We start from the raw sequence: 16155 nt of genomic DNA on the forward strand, positions 1-16155 counted from the left end.
GCATGAATGGACACCATGCTTGGTATCCTCATGCATTTTATAACACTTTACACCTTACTTTGATAAGAAGTTTCATATGCTGTATCATTCTGCAAAAGATATTCATGGCATAAAAAAGACTGGGAAATTCTATTTAGCAGTAGGAGCCAAACAGTGAACAATGCCAAAGAAAATCATGTGTTCTTGTGGAAGGTGAGAAGTAGTGTAAGAAAAATAAGAGGGGAAGGGACATGATATGTGTTGGAAGAAAAGTCCCCTTAAAATGGGTTGCTTGGGCCTTCCTCACTGAGAAGGTGACACTGGAGCGAGGAGATAAGAGTATAAAGACACAGAGGAAACAGCAAGCACAGAGGACCTCATGCAGGAGTTGAGGAGCAACAACATGGCCTGGTGATGGAGGGAGGGAAGCTTAGGGGGTAGGTTGGAGAGAATGGTATGGGGAGGGTAGATCTTGTGGGTTACTTTTAGATTAGGGGCTGTTGGAGGGTTTTGAGAGGAGAAGTTAACCATTTTTCCAGTATTATTTACCTTTTTTTTTTAAACTAGAAAAAACTTCACTTACAAAGTAGAGACTATAATGAACTTCTATTTATGTGTTATTGAGAAGAGCCAGGTATCAAGATTTTGTAACTTAGGTTTTACAAGGGTCACTGGGTTGGTAATATGTTGGTAATAGACTGAAGGAGGCCAGGATTGTGGGTGGCTATTGTAATCATCTATGCAAGAAAAGTAATTATAGTGGTTTTCACCAGTGTGTTAGGGTAGAGAAGATAAGAAAGAGTGGAATTCTGAAAGTAGAGAAAAGGTTTGCTAAGTGATTGGACATAGAATGTGATGACAGTGTTTGAGGATGAAATATGAATAGTTCGTTTGATTTTGTGATCTTACTTTCTATTTGGTTTTAGTGTTGAATTTATGAGAATTAAATACATTTGATGCAATTTGGCTTTACTTGAAAGTGTCTTGGGAAATGAAGTTTAAGTCAAAATTAAGGCTTTTATCTTCAAAATTGAAGAATAATCTGGCTCTTAGCCTCTCTCTGGGGCTCTCCCAGTGTTGCTCAGTACCTTCTGAGAAAGCACGGGGTCCCCATGTGAAATGTTTGGAGTTGGTTAATTACTTGTGGTTGGAAGCAAGCGGAAGAAGAGGCATTCTTAGTCCTATTGTGGGTTTATAAGGCATCCTGTTTGACCTTCCTCTGTCAAAGTTCAGTTCTGAGACTCTTTTTCTCATTTTGTAACCCCTGTGAGCCAGTGACCCTCTCAGTGGGTGACTTGAGCTTCCTCATAGTGTAGTGGTTTTGGACTTAAAATGATCCATGTATCCAAGGTCAGTTGTTTCAAATCCAGGCGGGAGCTGTATGACTTTTATGACACAGGTTCCCTTCCTCTGTCTTTTCAGGGAGCACATGTTTCTGAATTCAAAGGGAGGGGATTTTGACCCCTATTTCTTCAGGAAAGTGTGACTAGGATCTTAAATCAGCATGTGGAATGGTAAATACTGTAATGGTTATCTTTGGAAACAAAATAGCCTCTTCATGGAAAAGAATGTTTATGATATTAAGCTGAATTTAATAGTTTTGTATGAGATAGATAGTGTGACCTTTAATTTTTTTCTCATGGTTTTTCCCTTTTGCATGATGCCTATTATGCAGTAGCTTCCCTGAAAGCCTAGAACTTAATTTTTGTTGCTCTTCTTGATATCTCAGAATTCTTTTCAAACAGTTTTCCAGCCCTTACTAACATACTGTTTTTATGGGAGTGATTACTTTTCACAGTTGCTGGACAGTGAGACTTGCTATGCTGTTGCTGATATATGAATTTTAATTTAGACTCAGCATTTTTCAGAAGTCACTGTATCTACTTATATGCCAACCTTTGGGATATAGTTTAACTCTTTCTTGGCAAGTAAATGACACATTAATTCAGACTGCATTTATATAGTTTATACAAATAGGATAATTTCTTTCTAAAAAATATTACTGTCTTCGACTTGAAATAAACCATCTCTGAAACCTTATTTACATTAACAGAAACATGACAGTCTATTTTAGTGATGATTGCTCTTTATTTTAACAAGTTTCTTGGTATCTCTATTCTTCTGGAAAAATAAAAACCATAGAAAAGTTGATAGAACAATCCAGTGAGCACTAACTGATTTGTCTTCTATAATCACTGTAAATATTGCACCACAACTCTTTCATTCCTTCCTTTCTCTCTCCTTGAGGAAAAACAACTATGTAATTTCTATGTAATCACAATCATGTTAGTATTTTTTGGTGCAGTGTAAAATTTAACAGCCATTAATTACTTTATCTTTTATCCTAGGGGTGCTGCCTCTTAACATTTTTCCCTTCTGCTTTTTCAGGGAAGTAGCAGCTGAGCCTTGTGTTAAAATCTTTAAACCACTGGGAAGATTTTAATTGAATGTTTGGCATTGTATAATAGAGAACCATGAAGGTTGTTGAACATGTACTTGAATATTTTCTTAATAATCACTGACTTTCTTTTTCATATCCAGTTTCTCATGGAATGTATAGCATGAATGGAATTGTGTCTACATATTTAAATATCCCCACTAGAGTTTAGGCATTGTTTTATTTCTGTGTTCCTAGTACCTTGATGATCAGTAATTACTTCCTGAATAAATATGAAATTAAGCACAAAGACATTCTTCTTATTTTTTTGGCACTGGGAATTGAACTCATGGCCTTATACATGCTAAACATATGCTTTACTACTAAACTATGGCCCCCTAAATGTTAATGTAGTTTTTCTTTAGTTTGAAAATATGTCTGTGATCCTTTCAAAATTTGTACTTGTATTGGTGACTTTGCTTTTTTTTTTTTTTTTTTTGTATGGGGATCAAACTCATGACCTTGCACTTGCCAGGCAGGTGCTTATGTTGCTGTACTACATCCCTAGCCTGACTTCGATTTTTTTATTTGTTGTTTTCTTGGCTTAAAAACAAAATGAAAGCTCTCAATTATTATTACAAACTATAAAGTGCTGTTTTCTCTTGGTGCATTATAGTGTCTCATCTAATATAAAGTTGGTTATGATATTGAAAACAGTGATTCATTGTGCTTCTTGCTTCTTTGAATTATGCAGTCTTCTGAGATCTATACTGCATTTCCCTAAGTCAAAGATGTAAAAGATATAAACAAAGACTAAGAAAACCCAATCCCTGTTCTTCTGGCGAACAGAAATTGGAGATTTTTAAAAATCACATTTTGAAATTTATCTTCTAGTCAATATTTAACTACACTGTTATATGTTTAAAGAATAAAAGCAAGCATGAAATACTTATTTTTAATATTGCCTGATGGATTGTTTATAAGTAAAATGATTAGAAAAACTTGATTTTAATGTTTTATGTTGAGTAAAAGTATTTAATCTGAAGATAAACTCTTTAAAATGTAAAGGAATTATATTTTATGTTCTAAATATATCAATGAGTAGACAAGTTGACAGTAATTAGAGAAGACAAATCAATTAGTGCTCACTGGACTGTTTTCAGTTAGTTTAGATAATTTTGAGTTTTTAACAGACTGGCCAAATAAATCCATTTTATTGAAACTATATTTGAATTCAAGTAATTTAAATTATTGTTAATTTAGGAATAAAATATAAAAAGCAGTAATTAAATCCATATTTATGTTTTCAAAAATCATTCTTTTCTCTTTTAAGTATTAATTTGAACAACCTTAAGAGAAGCTAAAGTTGTAATTACCTGTGTGAATATGTGGGATGCAGTTGCATTTTAGAGTGTGCATTTAAAATTTTAAGAAAAGCTCTTAAGAATCTTCTTGTCATTTACCCAATCTGGGTGACGCTGTATGTTCAGTCACATGACAGAATGACATTGGTTCTATTTCTGTACCATTTGTGCAGTTGGGCAAACCCTTTGCCTTTTTTTCCTCTTTGAGGCTGGGATCAAATCTTGAGCAAGATGCTATGCTACTGAGCCCTGTGTCTTTACATTTTTGGTTGTGTCTCTAACTTCTGGGTCAAATGGACATGCATTTTCATATTTTCTTTGTTAGTGGAATTAAAGTATAAGGTTGAAGAAATTAACCAAGCTACTTGGGAGGCTGAGGTAGGCAAAGCACAACTTTGAGGCTGTCTTGAGTAACACAACATAACACACACATGGAGTTGGGGGAGAGAGCACTAGAAATGTAGTTTGGGAGTAGAACAGCCACTCCTTGGTTCCTCTGTCCAGTACCACATACCTGCACCCATCCCCACACAAAGAATTATTTTTAAATCCTCTGTATGATTCATTAAAATCTCACACTTAACAATTGGAGAAATAAGTGCCAGTGTTTAATATGTTTAACCCTTGTTTTATAGCAGATCAATACATAATAGCTAAATTGTGGGAGTAGCATATATTTGCCTTAACAGATGAATGGATAAACAAACTATGCGTACACACAGTGGAAGTACTACTCATTCATAGAGAGATAAACTTGAGTCATTTATAGAACATTGGATAGGTCTTGATTCTGTAATGCTAAGTGAAATAAATCAGCACATAAAGTTAAATATCCAATGGTTTCTGTATAACAAACTAAAATATAAATAATTTAAATGAGCAAAATAAAGGACATGGTAGGAACAGGGAGGAGGGAGACTTTTTGAAGATGGGAAGGGGATCTGAGAAAGGAAGGAGGGGAAGAAGGGAGTAAAGTGATCATGATGTGATACACGTGTGTGCCAGTTCCTCAACACAAGTGTGATAATTACATATCACAAACATATTAACAGAAAGTAAATTTATAGCCAGGTGTGGTGACTCATGCCTGTAATCCCAGTATTCGGGAGGCTGAGGCAGGAGGATCGTGAGTTCAAGACCAGCCTGGGCTACAAAGCTCAAGGCCAACCTGAACTGCATAGTGAGACCCTGTCTCAAAAAGACAAAAAAAAAAAAAAAAAAAAAAAAAAAAAAAAAAAAAAAGTAAATATGTAAAAAACTAAAATTAAGAAAAGAGAAGTTAAATAACTCACTCAGGGTCACAGAGCTTAGTAAGCAGAAGAGTTGAAGTTTAACCAAAGTTGAGTTAGTTGTCAAACATGGAATTTTTATTGCTTTGTTCTGAAGTAAGTGATATTGGCTTTCTTTATAATGAGGGCTATATTTTGTTAGTCTTAACTACTTTTCTTTTTTACTTTACAGGGATGGTTTTAGGTTTTCATCTCAAGAAGCAGCTTCTAGTTTTGGTGATGACAGACTACTAATAGAAAAATTTATTGATAATCCTCGTCATATAGAAATTCAGGTGAGTACATTTTAAGATGTTTCAAATTATTATTATTATTACTATAGGCCAGTTAGGTTTATACCCTTAAGTTCATTTGCTGCCACTGATTGAATCAAAGGTGTTCATTAATTTTGGGGAAGAAAGGAAAAAGGATTTATTCATAGCTAGCTCCCAGATTATAGAGGGGCACATAAGCATGTCACTTCATACAGGTGTGTTAGCATCTTTCACAGCAAGGAAGATGTGAGAGGGGACACAATGAGACAGTAGATGTGTTTAGGCTGCTCCTCCCTTCCTGGACCTAGACCTCTCCCGTGCTTGCCTAAGGAAATGAGACTGGACTTCATCTTCTGGTGTCAGCATCTGCATAGTCTGTCCACTCAGTGGGCTGGCGAGGAAACCATTTATGCCCTAGGACTGAGAAGTCTGGAGAAGCTACTTAACTCTCAAGAGAAAAAGAAAAAAAAAAAAATCTACGAAGTTTCATTTTATTCTAGTGGTGTTGGTCCATTATGACTTTTAAACAGTATCATTTATTAACTCTTGTTGGAAATATTCTTTCTTCAGTGTAGAATGATTTTTAATTGTTTTGGTAAGTTTGAGTAAGTATAAAATAAAGTGATGGTTATATTCTGCCTACATAATCATTGAATTTCCTTCTGAGATTGGGACATTTTGGGTGTATTTTAAAAGACAAAAGTGTCCTCATTTGGAATCCTATATCATTTCTGTTCACCACATGTCTTTACCCTGCCGACCAGGTTGTCCACTATGAAGTAGTTATATAAAGATGACTCAATAATTTCTTCTGTTCATATTGATTTAGTTAATTGTTAAAGTCATTTGGAATAGTATCAAACTCAATTTCATAGAGGCCATCTATGACAAACCAACAGTCAACATTATACTAAAGGGATGAAAACTGAAAGCCTTCACTCTAAAATCAGGAACAAGATAAGGTTGTTCACTATCACTACTCCTATTCAATATAGTTCTGGAAATATTAGCCAGAGCAATCAGTCAAAAGAGAGAAATAAAAGGAATAAAGACAGGAAAGAAAGAAGTAAAATTATCATTATTGTGAATGACTTACATGCTGAAAATTATACTACTCTGTAAAGGAGATTGAAGAGGATATTAGAAAATGGAAGGATATTCCTTGCTCTAGGTTATGAAGAGCCAACATTGTGAAAATGGCCATATTCCCAAAACTATTATACAGATTTAACGCAATCCCAATCAAAATACCATTAACAGATCTAGAGAACACACTCCTAAAATTAATTTGGAAGTAGAAGAAACCTAGAATAGCAAAGGTGGTTTGGGCAACAAAGGCAAAGTAGGAGGCATCTCAATTCCTGACTTGAAATTATTTTATTTTATTTTATTTTTGCGGAGGATTGAACTCACAACCTTGTGCTTGCCAGGCATGCCCTTATGCCACTGAGCTAAATCCCCAGCCCTACTTGTCTGTTCTTGTTTGTACTTATGCACTGAGCTAAATCTCTGGACCTGACTTGAAATTATACTACAAAGCCACAGTGATAAAATCAGCCTGGTACTGGCAAAGAAATAGACCTGAGGATCAGTGGAACAGATTAGAAGAAACAAACACAACTACACAGACACTCAGCCACCTTATATTTGACAAAGTGGCTAAACATGTTCACTGGAAGAAGGATAGCCTCTTTAATAAATGGTATTGGAAAAATTGGCTTTCCACATGCCGAAGACTGAAACTAGATCCATGTCTATCATCGTGCACTAAACTAAAGTCAAAATGGATCAGAGATCTAAATATTAAAACAGAAACACTAAATCTATTGAAAGACAAGACAAGTAGAAAACTTGGAGATACAGTTGTAGGCAGAGAATTCATGAAAAAAAATGCATGGGAAATACTTCAAAGAATCAATAACTGGGATCACATCTTATTAAAAAGTTTTTGCACTTCAAAAGAATTCACTAACAAAGTAAAAAGAAAACCCACAGAATGGGAAAGAATTTTAGCCAACAGTCCCTCAGACAAAAGACTTATATCCAGAGTATATAAAGAATTGAAAAACAGCAAGCCCCTCAAATTCAAAGACCCTTTTCAAAAATGGACATTTGAGATGAACACACATTTCACAGATGAAGATATACAAATGGCAAATAAATATATGAAGAAATGTTCACCATCACTGGTCATTTGAGAAATGCAGATTAAAATAGCACTGAGATTTCATATCACTTTGGAAAGAATGGTTGCCATCAAGAAATCAACTAATAACAAATGTTGGCGAGGCGGTGGGGAAAAAGGTGGGAGTGTAGACTGGTGCAGCCACTATGGAAATCAATATGGAGATTCCTCAACAAACTAGAAGTTTCATTCAATCTAGCTATTCCCCTCCTGGATATTTCCCCCCTAAAATTGAAAAGATCATGCCACAGTGATATATGTGCACCCATGTTTATAGCAGCACAATTTGTAATAGCTAAATCTTGGAAACAACCAAAATGCTAAACAGCTGCAGAGTGGATGAAAATGATGTGATATTTTTATACAATGGAATATTACTCAGCAATAAAAAGGATGATCTTGAGGCCTTTATAGGTAAATGGAGGCAACTTGAAACTATCCTCATAAGTGAAATAAATAAGGCTCACATTTATAAATATCATAGTGGCTCTCTAGTGTAAAAAAAATAAAAACTGGAAGAGTAATAAGATCCAAAATACATAATAGATATTGTAAAAATGAAAGGGAATGAAAGAGCTCTAAGGGATATAACCATATGGATGTTTAAATGTGTAAAATAGATGACCATAATACTAAGTTTCTAGTAGATCATTGAGCAGAATGGTTTGTACTGTCAAAGTTTTAGTGTCCACTTTTTATTCTTTGATTTTGTAACTTAACTGTTTCTAAGAGGATAATATGTAACTTAGCAACTAGTATTTTCTTAGTGTTAATATTTTTCTTTGAAAATCTGTAATACTTAGTTAATATTTTTCTTTGAAAATCTGTAATACTTAGTTCTATCCTTTTTTCTATTTTGTCTTGTTTTTCTTTCCTTTTTCTTTAAAAAAAAAAAGTTGTTATGGAAGCTGGGTATAGTGATGCATGCCTGAATCCCAGCATTCAAGAGGCTAAGGTAGGAGGGTCACCACAAGTTCAAGGCTAGCCCGGGCTACCTAGTGAGTCCAGGTCAACCTGAAATACCAAGATCCTGTCTGGGAAAATAAAAAAAAGTGGTTATGGAAGTGTGGATTTCAGCAAAATGAAAATATAGAAGAAAAAAAAAAAACTACTGAAGTTTTTTCTTTTTTGTCAGAAATATCTTTGTGGTAATTTTACAGATTTTGAGTATGAACTGATAAAAGATTAGTATCAAACTAGTAACCATTAACATTAATATTAACATATATTTTAAAGTCTAATTTAGTGTGGATAGAGAACCAGAGAAAAATAAGTGAAAAATCATTTATTTGCTAATATTGTCCCTTTTATGGGGACATAATATAACAACACTTGTATTCTGTTACTTTTGTTAACATTTAATGATTATTTACTTTTAAAAAATAGTACTGTGGTAACTCGTTGTTTGAGTAACCCTTAACTTACCTACTTTGTAGTGTTGATCATTGGATTCTTTCAACTATTTTGACACTAAGAATAAATTTTTTTAACATACTAAGGAGAGATATGGTTGGATTGCATGACAAGATTATGTTTAATTTTAGTAGAGGCTGTGGTTGTGCTGACACTCCGGGCAGCAATGTATGAGAGTTCACATTGCAGTTTTCCTTTCCATACTTGGTAGTCTCGGTTTTTAAAAATGCACAACCATCTTGATGAACATGTGACAGTATCTGTTAAACTTGGATTTTCCTGGTAAGTATTCATGTTAAAACGGGGTTTTATTGGAGCCTAGTTTAAGTACACTTTGCATACCCAGATTAAGAGCTTTGTTGTTTCAGGTGTGATATACACGTCTGTTACTCTTCTTGAGTGAAAATTTTGTTTGATATCAAGATCAGAGCAAATGTTTTTCAGTTTAGGTAGTCAGTTTTCTAACATCATTTATTGTGGCAGCCATTTGTTATAATTTAAGTAAGATTTGGTCATTGGTCTTAATTATTTTGATTGTATAGCAAAATAGAAATCTGATACTGTAAGTGGTTTAAATTTACTGGTTTTTTTCCAGATAGTTTCGGCTCTTTTGGGGTTCTTTGTCTTTCTATGTAAATTTTAGACCTTACCTTGATAGGTAATCCACATGGATTGAAATTCCTAATCTATGAACTGAATGTCTCTTCATTTATTTTAGGTCTTCCTTAGTCCCTCTCAGTACTATTTATAGTTTTGATATAGAAGTCTTTCATTCAATTTCCTCCTAGATTTATTTATGCATGCATGCTGGGGCTTGAACCCAAGCTACATCCCCAGCTCTTTTTATTTTTTAAATTTTGAGACAAGATTTTGCTAAATTGTCCAGGCTGCCTCCAACTTTGAGTCTTCTTAGTTCTCCAAGTAGCTGAGAATACAGGTGTGTACCACCACATCTGGCTTAACTGAAGATATTTGATAATTTTTCATGCTTTTAAAAGTGTTTTTGTTTTCTGAATTTCATTTCCCTATTATATATTGTGCATGTATAGAAATACAGTTGATTTTTGTGCACTGGATCTTGAATCCAATGTGTTTGCTAAAATCCGCTTTTAAGTTTTGTGTGTTTTGCTGAAAAAACAACTCAAATGCAATGATATAAAACATTTGTTCTTGCTACAAGGAGACTGACTGCTTGCATTAGTCAGTATTTAGATATCTGAGTTTCCTAACAGACCATGAGGTCCTTGAAGGCTTAGACCAGGTCTTAGTTCTTTTCTGTTCTGAGCAACCAGGTCTTTGTCTTTCACATTATTCATAGTCAATAAGTTCTTCTTAGTTTGTGTAAAGTAACTATATGTCTACATCAGTCTTGGTTTATTTTAATTAGCCACAGCCTGTAGCCTGGATGGTATTTTTTCTTTTTCTTTTTTGTCTTTTTGCTTTTTATCGGTACCTGGGATCGAACTCACGACTGCCTGCTTGCAAGGCAGGCGCTTATGCTGCTGAGCTAAATCCCCAGTCCCCTGGATGGTATTTTTAAACATAGGTGAAAATGACTCCCAGGAGCTTGAATGGGCAAAACAGATGTTTCTCATATCCGATCTGTAATTGAAAGGTTATAATCTACTTATTTTTCTTCATGCACATGATATAAGGTATTCTGTAAAAATCAAGCTTCCTTTTACCCTTAGTCCTTTGCTTTTTGTTCTTAGAGGAATGTACTGTTGTTGTTTTTTGAATGATCACCCACTGTCTCTGAAGAATACATGGTTATATCACCTGTCTTAAGGTTTTGACTAAAGGAACAGATATAACACTAAATATATAAATGTATAGGGAGTTACATGATTAGCTTATGATGGTCAGTTACAGAGTCGGATAGGGAAGAGTGCAGAGGGTGTCTGCATACTAGAGATTGAAGGATTTAATCCTAGATCTGGAGTTCACTACAGTGTCCTTTGCAAATCTGCACCAAGAGGCTGGATAGGTCTGTGATAGAAGGCTGAAGAGTCAGTGGTGGATAGCTGAAGGAGCCAAGGCAGAAGCCAAATAGTCTGTGCTGGAAGCCAGGAGACAGTGTCCAAGCCAATGGTGAAGACTGGAGCTCCTTGGAAAAACGGAACCTCATCTGTCCTTCCTTCCCCTTTATACTCTCCAGGCAATGAGTCACCTTGGGGTGGTATTCTATATCCTAGGTTATAGAATTGCTAACCCAATTTAATTAAGCTTCTAAATGTCTTAAGTTGACACAATCAGTCAACCAGTACATCACCTATTGTTTCTTTTATGAGCTTTCTCATGTTGAAACTGGCCCTGACAGTGTGAATGATACTATTCTGTGTTTCTATTCTCATATCCAGTGTTTCTTACCCAGGGAACTGCTGATATTTCCTGGGCTGAGCTTCGGATTGCATTCTGTGGAACAGTGTTATGGAGCTATGTTTAAGAATTGAAATAGCTTGGAGTTTTTAAATATATATTGTTAGTATATATATATATATATATATATATATATATATCTGTTTATAAAAGAGGCAATACTATACTGAATGGGGAAAATTGAAAATATTTCCTTGAAAAATCAGGAATAAAACAAGGATATCCATACTCACCAGTCTTATTCAATATAGTACTGTACTTGAAATTTTAGCCAGAGTAATTAAGGGAAAGGATAAATGAGAAAGGAAGAAGTCAATTATCCTTATTTGTATACAGTAGACTTAAAAGGCGTCAGATACTCCTCCAGAAACATTTTAGAGCTACCCAAATTCAACAAATTACTAGACTATAAAATCAACATTTAAAAAAATGAGTAGCTTTTCTTCCTTTTTTTTTTTTTTTAAATTTTGGTACCAGGATCGAACTCATGACCTCATGCTTGCCAGGCAGGTGCTTATGCCACTAAACTAAACCCCTGCCCCCTCAGTAGCTTTTCTTTAAAAAAAAAAAAATCGGCTGCTGATACTCCAAAAAAAAAAAATCAGCAGCCAGTTTTCTAAAAATCAGCAATGAGCTAGCTGAGAAAGAAGCCAGAAAAATAATTCTATTCATAATAGTTAAAAAACAAAAACCTAGGAAGCTTTATTCTCCAACCCTAACCAGGAGGATTAAAAACCTCTACAGTGAAAATTATAGAACCCTAAAGAAAGAAATTGAGAATATTATAAGTCGGACTTATAATATTCTACATTCTTTTCTACATTCATTTATTAGCCAAATTAATATTGTTAAAGTGGCCATATTATTGAAAGTGATCTATAGATTCAGTGCAAACCTCCATCGTAACTCCAATGATATTCTTCAAAGAGGTAGTAAAAACAATCCTGGATTTCATATGTAAACCCAAAAGACCCAAAATAGCCAAAGCAATCCTAAGGAAAAGGTAAGGCTGGAGGCATTAACAATTTCAAATTATTCTGCAAAGCCATAGTAGCAAAACAGCATGTTACTGGCACAAAAACAGACACATAGAACAATGGAATTGAATAAGGGACACAGCTGTAGCCATCTGATTCTTGACAAAGAGACCAAAAACATATGTTGGAAAAAAGACAGCATCTTTAACAAATGGTGCTGGGAATACTGAATGAATATCTATATGTAGAAGATTGAAACCAGATCCCTACCTCACTCTCCCAGAAAAAATCAATTAAAAAAGGATCAAGGACATACATATAAGATCTGAAACACTGAAACTGCTAGAAGAAAATGGGAAATATTTGAAGTCATGTGCATAATCACAAAGACTTAATAGGACTTCACTAGCACAGAAAATAGTAGCAACAATCAACAAATGGGACTACATCAAATTAAGTTTGATGGAGCTAGCCATGAGAGTAGACATCCTATAGGAAGGAGAAAAAAGCTATGCTAGCCGCTCTTCCAACAGAGGTATAATATCTAGAATATATAAAGAACTTTTAACATCAAAAAATCAAATCAATCAATAAAGAGGCAAATGTATTGAACAGACAATTCTGAAAAGAGGTCCAAAGTCTAATATGTGTATGAAAAACATGTTCAACATCTTTAGCCAGCTGAGAAATTCACCGAAAGTACTCTTGAGATTGCATCTTATCTCAGTCAGATTGGTTATCAGCAGGAATACAAAAAACAGTAAATGCTGAGAAGTATAAGGGTGAAGAATCCTGCTGCATTGATGATGAGAATATAAATTAGTACAGCTGCTATTGGAATTGGTAGGGAGGTTCCTCAGAAAACTAAAAATAGAGCTACCATATGATCTAGCTTTACCACTCCTGGTTTATACCCTAAGAGAATTAAAGCCAGCATAGCACAGGGATACCTGTATGGTCATGTTTATTGTGGCACAACTTACAATAGTCCCCATGTGGAACTAGCCTAGATGCCCCTTCAACAGATGAATAGGTAAAAAAGATGGGGCATATCTATCTATCTATCTATCTATCTATCTATCTATCTAGTCTAATCTAATCTAATCTATCTGCCTATCTATCATTTCATGAAACATTCAGCCATAAAGGACAAAATTATGACTTCTGCAGGAAAATGAGTGGAACTGGAGATTGTTAAGTGAAGTAAGCCACTCATAAAAGTATTTCATGTTTTCCTTTGTGTGTAGAATGTTTAAAAAAATAAAATAAATTTTTAAAAATGTGGCATTAAAGTAGATAGGAGGAATTTGCCCTTCCCATGAGCCTGCAGTGGCCATGTGGGGGCAGGAGAAGACTCAAAAAGCCAATATGCCCTTCCCATGAGCCAGCCTGGTAGAAAAACAACTGAATTCTTTATTGTTTGATTGACTTTGTAGGTCTAAAGCTAGTAGCCTGAGCATCTATTTAGAGGATAACAATAACAATATGCAATATGACAATTATGGGGAATTTCCTTCTGGCTTTGTTTTTGAAAGCCAATATTGTTCTCACTGTTTTGTTATGTTTTATTGATCTGTTTTCTTCAATGTCCTGTTTTGATTGGTTTTAGTCTATTGTGTTTTATTTGATTTTATTATATCTGATTTTTATTATATCTGATGGGCAACAAATCTGAAGATAATAAGAGGCATTTAGTAACCATTGTTGATTTCTTATTATCCTGTTTTGAAATCTTGTATCGCTTTCACTATTTTGTTTTGATTGACCTTATTCTGTTTTATTTTGTTTGATTTTATTCTCTTTAAAATTAAAAAAATAAAGTATTCATAAAATAGTAAAATAGATGGGAGGCTATTGGGCAAGAGGAAGGGGAGAACATGTGATGGAAGGACAATAGGGGGCATGGACATGATCAATATATGCTATAGACATGTAAGAAAATACCAGCCTGAAATCAACTGTTTTAAAATTTTAAAAGATAATAACATACTTTAGAAAATTTATACAGCTCATAGTGCTTTAAAAATTAATTTCCATTATCATCGTTTTTTATTTATATTGTTTCCTGGTAAATAATTACCAAATCAATGTTTTTGAAATGGTTAGTAAATGCTTAAAACTTTTTAAAACAGGCATTCTATGCAGAATTTGGAAAAGAACATACTCTTGATTCTACATGTAAATCTTAATTTTTTAACCACTTAATTTTTGGCTATTTTGGTTTTATTTCTTGGCCACTAAATCTACTTTCATTTCCTTATCAACTAGAATAAAAATAGAGGTTGAGAGTTATTTTAGTTAATTAATTAATTAATTTGTGTTTTTGAGACAGCGTCTCTCTATGCAATTCAGGCTGCATGTAAATTTGCAAGGATCCTCCTTCCTCAGCCTCCCCAGTGCTGGGATTACAGGCATGCACCACCAAGTCCAGCTTTGAGAATTATTTTAATGATTTAAAATTTTTTTAGGTTTACTTTATACAGCCATTTAGAAAAAAATTCTCTAACATTTAGCATTTTATTACTATGTTTCCTTTATTATTCAGAATCATTCTTGAATTTTAGATAGGTTTTATTCCTAAAAATTAATGTTGCAATCATGTAGTTGCTGTTCATGTAACAGTGATCCTTTTCATTTGATTTTTTTTTAACAGCAGCCATATAAAATATTACAATTACATTGTCTGCTATTTCTAATGCATAAAGAAATAGAATGATGGGGCTAGGGCTAGGGATTTAGCTCAGTGGCATAAGCACTTGCCTTGCAAGCAGGCGGTCGTGAGTTCAATCCCCGGTACCGATAAAAATGAAAAAGACAAAAAAAAAAAAAAAAAAGAAAGAAAGAAAGAAAGAAAGAAATAGAATGACTTATCCAGGGACATTGGTTTTCTCTTTGGAGATAAAAGTAGCACCCAGCGTTAAAGCTTCTAAAATATGTCTCATCACCTAAAATATGTGTTGAGATATATACAAATACTGTTTGAGGTGGAGATATAGCTCAGTGACATGATGCCTGCCTTGGCAAGCACAAGGTCTTGAGTTTGATTCCCTGTTTCACAACACTCCCCAACAAAAGAAAAGAAATACACAAATACTGATCTAAATGACTGAACTTTAGCTGAATGTCTTATATTTATCTGGTAATTTCAGTTTATTTTTTATTATTACAAATGTTAAAAAGTGTTATATATTAATCACTACTCTTTTGACCATTTCCTATAACAACAATTGCAGAAAAGATATTCAATATAAATAATAGACCACTGAAGAAATGTATATAAAACACAGATTTTTGATCAATGAACATTAAACAAGATTGACTGCAGAGATGTTTATAATACAACAGTGGCTCTCCTAAGCATCCTTGGAAACTAAATTCCACCTCTCTGTTGACACTCATATCCTTCACAAAAAATGTACAATGAATTCTGATGTTTTACCCATGATATTTACAATGTAACTTGAAAGTTTTTTCCTCAAATATTTTTGATAAAATTTTTTTGAGAACATGGCGGATAGATAACAGCAGCTATGGAGGCTCTCTGAGATAGCCAGCTTAGAATCTAGGAATGATGCGGTGTGAGGACTCCTAAGCAAGGGGAGATATACCTTGCCGACCCAGGAACGAACTAAGCTGAGAGAAACCAACTGGAAATGCAATCCCAGTGCTATAACCGGAACAGATAAAATCTCAGCGCCGAAGCTGGAACTCGCACCTCTGGAAACCACGATTTGAATTTCCTGCCACCGCTGCTGCGTCTGCTCGACACAGCAGGGACAGACATGCAAAAGCTCTGAGAGCAGGAATTGGCGAACAGAGTTGAGAGTGGGACTGGCAGGGAGCCCGGCATTGACCTGCGGTGAGTGAGAGGAACGGGGACCCTTCCATAGACTAGGAGGACATTCTGGGACCGGGCAGAGTAGCCGGAATGGGACGCT

The 16155-nt window shown here is 34.6% G+C and overlaps 1 protein-coding gene across 5 annotated transcripts in view; it reads left to right on the forward strand.

The window, feature by feature from the left end:
- Positions 1-16155, forward strand: part of Pcca (propionyl-CoA carboxylase subunit alpha) — a 402547-nt gene that overhangs the window by 150790 nt on the left and 235602 nt on the right. For all 5 annotated transcript variants that reach the window (XM_023560628.2, XM_023560629.2, XM_003477596.5 and 2 more), the window contains exon 10: positions 5182-5284. In XM_023560628.2, the coding sequence (XP_023416396.1) occupies positions 5182-5284 (103 nt within the window). The remainder of the gene's footprint in view (positions 1-5181; positions 5285-16155) is intronic.

This window comes from Cavia porcellus, unplaced genomic scaffold (genome assembly GCF_034190915.1).
Source record: "Cavia porcellus strain 051 isolate PalLab524CR breed Dunkin Hartley unplaced genomic scaffold, mCavPor4.1 scaffold_4, whole genome shotgun sequence".
Classification (NCBI taxonomy): Eukaryota; Metazoa; Chordata; class Mammalia; order Rodentia; family Caviidae; genus Cavia; species Cavia porcellus.